The 12,598-nt window shown below is 34.3% G+C and overlaps 1 protein-coding gene across 4 annotated transcripts in view; it reads right to left on the bottom strand.

Annotated features, from left to right (window-relative positions):
* Aplf (aprataxin and PNKP like factor) overlaps window positions 1-12,598 on the bottom strand; it is a 105,167-nt gene that overhangs the window by 83,024 nt on the left and 9,545 nt on the right. For 3 of the 4 annotated variants that reach the window (XM_076833059.1, XM_076833060.1, XM_076833058.1), the window contains one exon: window positions 6,071-6,142. The exons of the other annotated variant lie outside the window; for it this stretch is intronic. In XM_076833059.1, coding sequence (XP_076689174.1) covers window positions 6,071-6,142 — 72 coding nt within the window. The remainder of the gene's footprint in view (window positions 1-6,070; window positions 6,143-12,598) is intronic. 4 annotated transcript variants of the gene reach the window in all.

Genomic DNA, 12,598 nt, shown 5'->3' with positions numbered 1-12,598 from the left:
TTGTTTTGTTTTTTGAGCTCATACAGACCTAGGTTAATGTTTTTCTGATCAGTTTTATTTTTTGACTGTGGAGTTTCTGAGCACTGCAATGGGGATTTCACCTGTAAAAAGCTACAAGGTCTTTACTATTGTATGTATGTATGTATTGTGTTATGCGTGCACACTTGTGTTTTGTGTCGCATGTCTGTATGTGCGTATGTCCATATATCATATATGAGGAGTGCTCATGAAAAAATGGATCCAAATATTTTTTTTTATTATTCACGTGATTTAAATGGTTTAATTTAAATTGGGTAAACAGCTATTGAGGATTGTTTTAAAATGTGAACAAAAAAAGGAGGTTAACAGATCTGTTTGTTTACTTTCACCTTTCCTTTTCATTATATCTAATTCTATTCAGGATACTAAATTGTTTAGAAAATTGCTTTTTTTTTAGTGCCTGCTGGAATGTTACATAATTTTTTTTAGCCATCACTGCCAGAATTCTTATCTTCATCCCAGTGCTGGTGAAGACAAAGATAAAATCAAACTACAGCTTCTGCGATAGCTATCACAACAAACTGTATAAACTGATGCATCAATGAATAATGTAACTCAACAAGTGAGGCTCAATCAAGGAGTCAATTTACTTTGGGAGGAAAAGGACATATTGATGGATTCCTCTGCTTTGAACTGCTTGCAGAACTTGCCTGGACTATATGTATCACTTGTATGCATTGTGAACTATCTGTTGGTGCGGTGAATTGTAGTAGTGCCAGGGTATCTTTGCTGATGATGTCATCGGTGGTACAATTTTTCCAAAAGGGGCCGTCAATTGGCTTGGTGTTGTGGCGTTTTATATCCTCCCCTTTCTGCTTGTAGCAGGTTGTTCATGGTGTTTGTGTAAAAACCACTATCCACAAGTGTGGCTAAATGCTGGGTCGGTAGTCAATGACGGGTAAGATCCAATTGCAATGGTACCAACCTAAGACAGGAGGCAGATGCCTTGAGGTCAGCTCATCCGATGACGGCTGAAGACCATATGTAGTATTAGACAACCTAAGACAGGCACAGTCCCTAAGCCACATACTTGTTTCATTAAACAAAAGGGGGGTGACATTGAGAGCCACAGCTAGGTCAAGATGGTGCCTGGCATTTTGCCAGAAGAAGCAGTTCCTGCTGCCTCCAGTGTCCGCTATTTTTGAGCTCTCATGGAGTTCCTAGAGAGTTTGCGTGGGTTGGTTGAGTTCCGGTTGGACTCTCGAGGAGGTCCTAGAGAGTTCGCGTGGTTGGAGTTCGCAGGTGGAGTTCGCAGGTTGAGTTCGGTTGAGTGCTCACAAAGCCCCCGAAGTTCTGGTGGAGCTCTCAGGGAGTTTCTGGAGAGTTCATGTGGGCGGCACGCTCGTGGGTTCTAAAAATAAAGTTCGTTCCTGCTTGAATCTTCAAGTGGCTCGTGATTTGTGCCCAGCCAGACTGCAGCACTATGTGGTAAGTATTATGCTAAATAGATATTATGCTAAATATTAGGAATCCAAAGATTAGTCAGAATTCCTATCATAAAGGAGCTTATTATCCAGAAAGTTTCATCTAAGATAGATAGCTGAACAGGAATCAAGGGATGAATAATTGATGGTGATTAATGGAGCTATCAAGGGATACTGACTACAAATATTAATGCTTTTTCTGAAATACTAAGACAATGTAGAATGAGATATAACTTTTTTAAAATTATGTACTCAGGTTAAGATAGGGTAAATTCAGCTCTATTCAAACATTTTCCCAGTATAAGAATTAAAAAGATACTTTTCAGTCTAGAAGACACTGACAAATTTTTAGACGTATACAACCTACTCAAATTGAAAAGGAAGATATAGAAACCCTAAACAAATCAATATTGAGTAATGAAATTAAAACAGCAATTAAAAGTCTTCCACCAAAAAAAAGTCCAGAACCAGATAAATTCTCAGCTGACTTCTAACAGACCTTTAAAGAAGAACTAACATCAATCTTTCTCAAATTAATCCATGAAGTTGAAAAGGAGGAAACACACCCAAACATATTCTATGAATCCAGTATAATCCTGATGTCAAAATCAGACAAAAGTCACATCAAGGAAGAAAACTACAGACCAATACTCCTGATGATCACAGACACAAAAAAATCTTTTTTTTATTAGTTGCTCAAGACAATACAATGATCTTGACATATCATACATTTGATTCAAATGGAGTGTGAATTCTTATTTTTCCACATGTACAGATTGCAGGATCATATTAGTTATACAGCCACGTTTATACATACAGCAATACTAGTATCTGTTGTATTCTGCTGCCCTTTCTATCCCCCCTCCCCCCCGCTCCCCTCCCATCACCTCTCTCTAAAAATTCTTAATAAAATATTAACAAACCACACTCAAAAACCCACGGAGAAGATAATATACCTATATATATGATTCCTAGTATTTAGCATAATACCTACAACATAGTAGTACTTAATTAATATTATTTAATGCAGAATAAGTGCTGTAGTAAGAACTATATATGACATTTCCGGGAATTGGGGACATTATTGATTTTTTTTTTAAACTGTGTTGTTTTCCAGTCCCCAATTTCTAACATCCTTGTAACGAACTGCCCTGCTTAAAGTTTTTTGTTGTTAATAAAGCTGACTAAGGGAAGGAATACAGGAAATATAGAATGATCGAATAGGTTTCATCCTAGGGATGCAAGGTTGGTTCAAAATATGCAAATAAATAAATGTAACTCACCACTTAAATAAAATGGAGGACAAGAAACATATGATTATCTCAATAGATGCAGAAAAGGCCCTTGATAAAAATCCAGGCTTCATTCATGTTAAAAACACTAAAGAAACTAGGGATAAAAGAAACTTACCTCAGCATTATGAAGGTTATACATGACAAACTCAAAGTCAACATTATAGTGAACACAGAAAAACTGAAAGCTTTCCTTTAAAATCAGGAACAAGACAAAGATATCCATTCCCACCATTTCTACTCTATTTAGCTCTTTAAACTCTAGCCACAGCAACCAAGCAAGAGAAGTAAATTAAAGGGATACAAACAGGAAAAGAAGAATTCAAACTATCTGTGTTTGCTGATGACTTAATCTCATATATACAGAAGACCCAAAACCTCTACCAGAAGATTTCTATATCTGATAAATGAGTTCAGCAAAGTAGCAGAATACAAGATCAATACTTATAAATCAATAGTTTTCCTATATTCCAATAGTGATTCCACTGAGAAAGAAACCAGGGAAACCACTCCATTCACAATAACTTCAAAAAAATAAAATAAAATACTTGGGAATTAATCTAACCAAGCAGGTGAACGATCTCTATAATGAAAATCATAGAACACAGAAGAAGGAAATTGAAGACAACTTAGAAGATGCAAAGAAATCCCATGTTCTTGGATAGGCAGAATTAATGTTATAAAAATGGCCATTCTAATAAAAGCAATTGATTTAATGTAATCCCCATCAAAATACCAATGACATTCTTCACAGAACTAGAAAAAAAAGTACTAAAATTCATTTGGAATAATACAATCCATAATAGCCAAAGCAGTCCTCAGCAAGAAGAGCCATGCAGGAGGCATCACAATACCTGACCTTGAATTATACTACAGAACTACAGAAAAAAACAAACAAACATGATATTGGATCAAAATAGATATGAAAACCAATGGAATAGAACAGAAGATGCAGAGACAAACCCTCATATTTACAGCCATCTGATACTTGACAAAGGTGCCAAAAATATATGTTGCAGAAAAGAACCTTCTTAACAAATGGTGCTGGGAAAACTGGATATCAATATGTAGAAGAAGAAATTAGATCATTATCTCTCACCCTGAACAAAAATTAAAATGGATCAAAGTCTTAGAAATTGGACCAAAACTTTGCAACTGCTAGAATAAAACATAGGGTCAACATTTCACCACACTGGTGCGTGAAGTGACTTCCTTAACAAGTCTCCTAAGACTCAAGAAAAAAAAAAAAAAGAATCAATAAGTGGGATGCCATCAAATTAAAAAGATTCTATACAGCAAAAGTAATGACTGAGAGTTTAAGAGACTCTACAGAAAGAGCTTTACCAGCTAGTCCTCTAACCAGGGATTAATATCCAGAATATATAAAGAACTCAAAAAAATCAATGCCAAAAACATAAATAACCCAATCAATAAATGGTCAAAAGAACTAACAGACACTTCTCAGAAGACGAAACACAAATGGCCAACAAATATATGAAAAAACGTTCGACATCTCTAGCAATTAGGGAAATGCAAATCTAAATGACAATTATCAAGACTAAAAATTTTAATAAATGCTGGCAAGAATTTGGGTAAAAGTTCACTCGTACATTGTTGGTGGAACTACAAATCAGTACAACTACTCTGGATAGTAGTATGGAGATTTCTTTAAAAACTAGGAATGGAACCACCATATGACTATCCTTCTTAATGGTTTTTATCCAAAAGATCTAATATCAGCATACTACTGTGATACATACACTTCCATGTTTATAGCAGCACAATTCATATTAGCCAAATTAAAGAATCAGATGTCCATCAATAGATGCATGGATTAAGAAAATGTGATACATACACACACACACACACACACACACACACACAGACACAATCAAGTTTTAGTCAGCCATAAAGAATGTCATTATAGCATTTGCCAGTAAATGGAAGGAAATGAAGAGCATAATGCTAAATGAAATAAGCCAGATTCAGAAAATCAAGGATTGGATATTTTCTCTCATATGTGGAAGTGAGGGCAAGATAAGGGAAGGTGGGAGGGTTGAGTATCATAAAGATATAGATAAGATCAGTGGGGTAGAAGGAGGATCAAGAGGGAGGGAGGACAGATGGAAAAGGGGAGAAAATGAGGAATTAATTTAACAAAATCACATCATATGCATATATAAACATATCACAGGGAATTTCACCTTTATGTATATGTAGAAAGCACCAATAAAAAATAAATAAGGGAAAGGAAGATCAATAGAGTAGAAAAAGGAGAATGAGGAGAGGGAAGAGAGGAGGGAAAGGTAGAGAACAGGTACTGAAATGAGGTAAATCAAATTCCATGCATATATGATTTTGTCACAATGTACCCCCAATACTATATATAGCTACAATGCTCTAATTTAAAAAAAGATACTTTTCAAATTTAGAAACAGTTCAATACAAGAATAAAAGAAAGTAACACTTGTGTAAAAAGAAATACCTAGTGAAACAACAAGCAGTTGTACATAAGAGATGAAAATACAAACTGGTTTTAAAATATAAATTAATTAAATTCCATAATAATGATTTTATCATCGCACACCTCATCCAAAATAAATGGACCCTCATACAAATAATACTTCATTCTCCTACACAACAGATTCTACAAATGAAAGAGAATAATCACGTAATATACTCTCAGAATTGCTGACCCTGCAAATCATTGGGGCTTAAACTATAAAGTAAATAATTAAAATTAGAACCCTTAATAGGGAATTCCAAATAAAAATTATTTTTAAAATCTCAGGGGACTAGGGATGTAGTTCAAAGGAGGAGCATTTGCCTAGCACGAGAAAGGCCTTAAATTCAAGACCCAGCAAAAAACAAACAAACAAACAACAACAAAAACTTGAGGTTGAATAAGTTCAAAGTTTTAGAAATATCCAACTCTATATAAAGTATAGAAATTTGTTAAAATACAACCCTGTGACTATACAACTCCTACCCCAAAAAACCAACCATTACATAGTTACAGGCTTTCTTATACAATCTTATTTGAAATATGCAGTTATGAACAAGAGCATAATATATAAATGAACTGGCAGTCACTTTTTCATTAAATTCTAACCATAAAAATGTAGGTTTGTCCTATGAGAAAAATCATAGTTTAAGAATTTAGATCTTAATCTCCCAAGGAACTTCTGGCAATTAGAAGGACATATTCTGACATTAATTCCCTATTTCCGTAACCTCAGAAAATAAATACTTCTAATCAGGCACTGAAAGGGTGAAGGACAAAATTATAAAATAAATAGTGAATGACATATTTACCGGTTTGATTCGAAGCTGACCACCCACTACCTCAAGAATGGCATGTCTTCTGGATACTCTCTTGTCAGTTATCTACAGGAGAAAAAATGAAAAGTCCAAATACAGCTACATGCCTCAGAAAACACAAAACAATTAAGCAATTAAAACCCTTGGCAATGCTTCTGAAATCAGTAGGCTAGCTAGGAAATATATCATTCACCCAAAAACTTTAAATTGAAATGATTATCCTCATTTAACAGATAACAAAACAAGTCAGAAATTAAGAGACCTGCCCAAAGACACGGAAGAGTAAATGATGGAGACCAAGATCAGCTTGGAATCTAAAAGATCCCAGAACTTTACATGATAGTTCTGTTCATGATGGTCACCTAGTAGGGAATCTTATCAACAAAATTAATAAAATGAGAACAAAATGTATATAATATGTACTCATTAGGGATCATTTCAAATACAACAAATATATATTATGTTATAATGACAAAAATTTTAAGAGGCAGTTTAGTAAATGGTATAATTAAAGGCTATGGGGTCAGGAATATACAGATTAGGCAGACCTGTATTTAAGATCTGGGGCCATCATAGTAGTTAAGAAAACAGGTAGGCAATAGTGAGACTAGTAAAATCCAAGTATTTACAGTGAAGAAGAAATTAACATCTTCATTTTTTTTAAAAAAAGCATATATATATATATCTAAACAAGATATATATATATCTTGTTTAGATCCAACAATGTTCTAAATGTGCTTATAATCATTTCTGCATACTCAAGTTCAAATATTGTTTGAACTTTAAAAATGATAATCTTTCTCACTTCACTGTAAACTCAATAATTAAGACTACTCTTTTTATTATTTGAGATTGATACATAATTAAAACATTTTAAACCCCAACTTCACTTAACACCATAATTATCTTGCTCATCTCTTAGTTACCTTACTATCTAGCACTGTAACTCTGGCATTATCCACAGCAGGACCAAAATTACCTTTAAAAGCAGACTATTACAACAATACATAATTACAATTAAATCCATTATCTCTGCAAGACCTTGCAAAATGTGAAAATGCCAGGAATCAGTACTCATTTTTTCAAAACCAGATAGCAATTCCATACTTAAGGCTATGATTTATACAAGTATTAACGAAGTATCACAACAGAATGAGTATCACATAATGAATTTTCCACAAAACCAAAGTTAATTTTTAAAATACTTTCTACAATAAAATTTATTAAAGGTAGCCCATTTAAAAAATATCTAGTATTAGCCCCAATGGCTATTTCAGAGAAGTAGATATAAACTAATAGTCTATATAACTTTCAAATAAAAGAGGACATAAGTTAAAAGATCCCTTGATCTCATCATATCCAATGCATTACTATACCAAAAATAATAGCAATTATTTATCAAGACCAAGACACTATTCTATATTTATCATGTATCATCTTTTTTAGTGTTCACAAAAATTATGGAGACGGTATTATTATCTTCATTGTATAGGTGAGAAAATGGAAAGGCAGAGATATTAAGCAACTACTCACCCTCAATATCATTACATAAAACTATTTATATCCTCAATATCATTACATAAAATAAAATCTCATTTTTAAAAACAATTTACACAGTTTATTGTCTAAACTGGAACATTGCAAAGAACTGGAAATAATGGCTACTTAATCACCAAATAGATATACTGTGAAGATGCAGGCTCTAAATAAAGCTCCAAGAGAACTTCAGGCTTCCATTTGATTCTGTTTATTCTAATATCATACCCAAAGATGTCATCCAAATTCCTAATTCCCTTTTCATGTCATATAATAAAATAAAGCTTAGGAGTCAGAGCATTGACAATGGAGAATAATGTCTGATGTTGGTCTGCAAGTGAAAAGAGAAAGAATATTAAAAAGCAAAGAAATCCAAGGACTCCAAAAGAATATCCTAGGCCGGGCACAGTGGCATATGCGTGTAATCCCAGCGCTCAGGAGGTGGAAGCAGGAGAATTGAGAGCTCAAAGCCAGTATTAGCAATTTAGCAAGGCGCTAAGCAACTCAGTGAGATCCTGTCTCTAAAAAAATACAAAATAGGGCTAGGGATGTGGCTCAGTGGTTAAGCGCCCCTGAGTTCAATCCCTGGTACCTCCCCCCCCCCCCAAATGTACAATGGCTAGAGGCCATTTAGGGTAGGAACAAATGTCATTACAAACTTCAAAATACACTGAAGGTATACCCAAGTTTACTTACTGATTAACCAAAAAATCACCACACTTAAAAATTTCAGCTGAAAACCAGACATGTCATATTTTAGGAAGGCATAAAAATAGTTAAAATTGAGGCATTTTAGCTCCTGTAGAATAAGTATAGACACCTAAACTCTAATCATACCACACACCATCCAAGAAGTAAAAAAAAAAAAAAAATCAATAGAGCAAATAACACTATTGTATTCCATATCTAAAGCATAACTGGGAAATCCTTTAATTTACATCTAAGAGGGAAAAAGAGATATCAAATCTAGATCAGGCTACAGATCTTATGATGTAGCAGAAAAAATCAGGTGGCAACTGGGAGGAAGAATGAGATAAGGAAGTGGAGAACTAGGGATCCAGGAACATAGATAATATCTCTCCCAGAAAAAGTAAGTCACATCTCAAGTGGGGAATACTGAAAACACATCTCAAACCTAGTATTTCAGAGGCCCAGCTACTGGGGAACCCCAAAAAAGAAGGTGGCATATGTTGAACCAGATATAGCAAACTCAGAAAGAGAAACATCTCAGGAAGAAGTGGGGACTCCTGGAAGAAAGAATACATCCAATTACACAGATCTTGACTTTTAAATACCATCCCCCACTTAGAGAAACCAGAACTCTTTGGCAAAATGATTGATTCCATATCTGGGGAAAGAAGAAAGTATAATATAGACCTTGAGCACATGTCAACAGGACAGACACAGCAGTGTGAAAAGACTCTCGCTGAACAAATTTGGAACAATTTAGCCATCAAAATGACTAATGATAATAATAGATTAGGACACATTAACAAACTGAAGAAATGGCATGGGACTGGGAAGTAAAGCTTTTTCTTTATAAAAGAATGTCAGATAAAGTAGAAGAAATCATAGAACACAAAAATCACTATATGTTAACTACCAGTCTCAGGTCATCATCCTGTTTTTGTAAGCAGTAAAACTGCTTAAAAAAGAAACTGTATCTTTACTGTAACATCTGACAGACACCACCAGACCTAAGTGGTTACACTTATTACATCACTGATCTGTGAAGTAAAGGACCATATAAAGAGTGAATCAGAGAGAAAATATAGAAAGTAAAAGATCACTTCAATAAAGAGATAGATTTTAAAAGAAAAACCAAGAAGAAATCCTAAAAAGAAAGGAATCAGTAAACTAAATTTAAAATTCAGTTGAAAGCATCAACAACAGACTAGATCACTTGAAGACTGAGTTTTAGGCAATAAAAACAAAGTTGACCATGGACAAAAGATGTTAAGAGACCATGAACAGAACTTCCAAGAAATATGGGATAACTTAAAAAGCACAAATTTAAGATGTATTAGAGCCAGGCGCAGCGATGCACACCTGTAATCCCAGCAGCTCAGGAGGCTGAGGTAGGAGGATCATGAGTTCAAACCAGCCCCAGCAACTTAGTGAGGCCCTAAGCAATTCAGTGAGACCATATCTCTAAATAAAATATTTAAAAGAGCTGGGGATGTGGCTCAGTGGCTAAATGTCTCTGGGTTTAATCCCTGGTACCAAACAAAGAAGATTTATTGGAATCGATGAAGGCTCAGAGATACAAACAAAAGGACTACACAATCTATTCAATGAAATAGTATCAGAAAATTTCCCAAACCTAAAGAACAAAATGGAAAATAAAATACAGGAGGCTTACAGGACCCCAAATATACAAAATGACAACAGATCCACACCAAGACTAATTATAAAAATGCATAACATTCAGAATAAGGATAGAATTTAAAGACTGCCATAGAAAAACAACAGGTAACATATAGAGGGAAACAAATCCAGATGTCAGCTGATCTCTCAGCCCAGACCCCCAAAGCTATTAAGTCTTGGAATAATATATACAAGCTCAGAAAGAAAATGGATGCCAGCCAAATATAATATACTCAGCAATATTAAGCTTCAGAATTGATAATGAAATAAAAACCTTCCATGATAAACAAAAGTTAAAAGAATTCAGAACTAGAAAATCTGCACTACAAAACAGCCTCATTAAGATACTTCATGAAGAAGAAACAAAAAATAAAAGTGAAAACCAGCAAAGAGAAGAACTACACTAGAAGAATAATCAATCAAAGGAAAAACTAATTCAAATGAAAAACTAGAAATAAATCAAAATGACAAGGAATAAAAATTGTATCTCGGGGGGACTGGGGTTGTGGCTCAGCGATAGAGCACTCGCCTAGCACATGCAAGCCACATGATCCTCAGCACCACATAAAAATAAATAAATAAGGAGCTAGGGTTATAGCTCAGTAGTACAGCACTTAAACTAGCACATGTGAGGCCCTGGGTTCAATCCTCAGCACCATATAAAGATAAATAAATAAAATTAAGATATTGTATCTATAGCTACAAAAAATATTTTTAAATAAATAAATAAAGGTATTGTGTCCAACTACAACAAAAAAATTTTTTTAATTGTATCTCAATTACATTGAATGTAAATGACCTAAACTTATGAATCAAAAGACACAGAATGGCAGACTGGATTAAAAAATGAGACCCAACAATAGGCTGTCTCCAAGAGACTCATATGCAAAGACATCCACAAACTGAAGGTAAAAGGATGGGAAAAAACATATCATTCACATAGATTTCATAAACAAGCAGGGATTTCCATCCTCATATCACATAAAGTGGACACCAAGCCAAAGTCAATCAGAAGAGACAAAGAAGGACATTTCATACTGCTTGAGGGTATTATACATCAAATAGACATAACAATCGTAAATATTACGCCCCCAACACTAGAGCATCTATGTACATCAAACAAACCCTTCTCAATTTCATGAAGCAAACAGATCACAATACAATAATACTGGGTGACTTTACTACACCTCTCTCACCACTGGATAGATCCTCCAAACAAAAACTAAATAAAGAAGCTAGAGAACTAAAAAATACAATTAATAATTTAGACTTAACAAACATATAGAATATTTCATCCACCAATGACTGAATACACTTTTTTCTCAACAGCACATGGATCCTTCTCTAAAACAGACCATATCTTAGGCCACAAAGAAACTCTTATCAAATACAAAAAATAATAATACTTTGCATCCTAACAGATCATAATGGAATGAAATTAGAAATCAATGATAAAATAAAAAATAGAACCTACTCTAACTGGAGACTAAATAAAATACTATTTTATGACAAATAGATAGCAGAAGAAATTAGGGATGAAATTAAAAAAGACTTAGAGGTAAATGAGAATAGCGATACAACATATCAAAATCTTTAGGACACTATGAAGGCAATTCTAAGAGGAAATTTCATTGCATTGAGCTCATTCATTAAAAGAATAGAAAGTCAACAAATAAATAATCTTATAGTACTTCTCAAAGCCCTAGAAAAAGAAGAAATCAACACGAAAAGCAGAAGACAGGAAATAATTAAAAGAGATGAAATTGAAATAAAAGAAACAATCCAAAAAAATCAACAAAACAGAAAGTTGGTTTCTTTGAAATAAAAATCAATAAAATTAATAAGCCTTAGCCAACCTAACAAACAGAAAGAGAGAAGACTCAAATTACTAAAATTCATGAAAAAAAAAAAAGGTGAAAGCAAATGAAAGAGAATACCAAAAGAAAAGAGGCAAAGACAGACTTCTATGAATCAGTGGTGCTTTATTAAGCAAGGGAGGGCCTCATTTTCAAGGGGAAAATGGTTACAACAAGGGTCTGAGTTTTATAGGGTTTAGCAGGATCAGGTGATGAAGGAATTTTGATGGTAGGCTCATTCGGGGAAGGGCAGGAGCGCAGGCAGGCAAACAGCTATAAGGAAAGTTTCATGGGGCCGGTTCAGCTATAGGTGGAAATCAGGTGTAAGTGCCTTCTGTGCTCCTTCCCTATTTTCCCTTCCTTCCTTCCCTCTAGCTGAGGCCTAGGCTTCTATTTTATAACACTGCAATGACAAAAGCTCCAATTTACCACAGATATCTCTCCATACATATGACACAAGGGTAGGCAGGGGAACACTTACAGATAAGGGGAGTTCCCTGGGGCCTATTTTCCATATCCTTCAAAAGGAAATATCACAAGGGACACTACTGAAATACAGATGATAATCCAACTATTTTGAAAATTTATACTCTAATAAAATAGAAAATCTTGAAGACATGGACAAATTCTAGACACATATGACCTACCAAAATTGAATCAAGAAGACAAAGAAAATTTAAACAGATCAATTTTAAGCAATGAAATTGAAGATGCCATCAAAAGCTTACCAAGAAAGAAAAATCCAGGACCAGACAGACTCTCA

This window comes from Callospermophilus lateralis, chromosome 14, assembly GCF_048772815.1.
Source record: "Callospermophilus lateralis isolate mCalLat2 chromosome 14, mCalLat2.hap1, whole genome shotgun sequence".
NCBI classification, from domain to species: domain Eukaryota; kingdom Metazoa; phylum Chordata; class Mammalia; order Rodentia; family Sciuridae; genus Callospermophilus; species Callospermophilus lateralis.
This window is presented reverse-complemented; position numbering and strand designations above follow the sequence as displayed.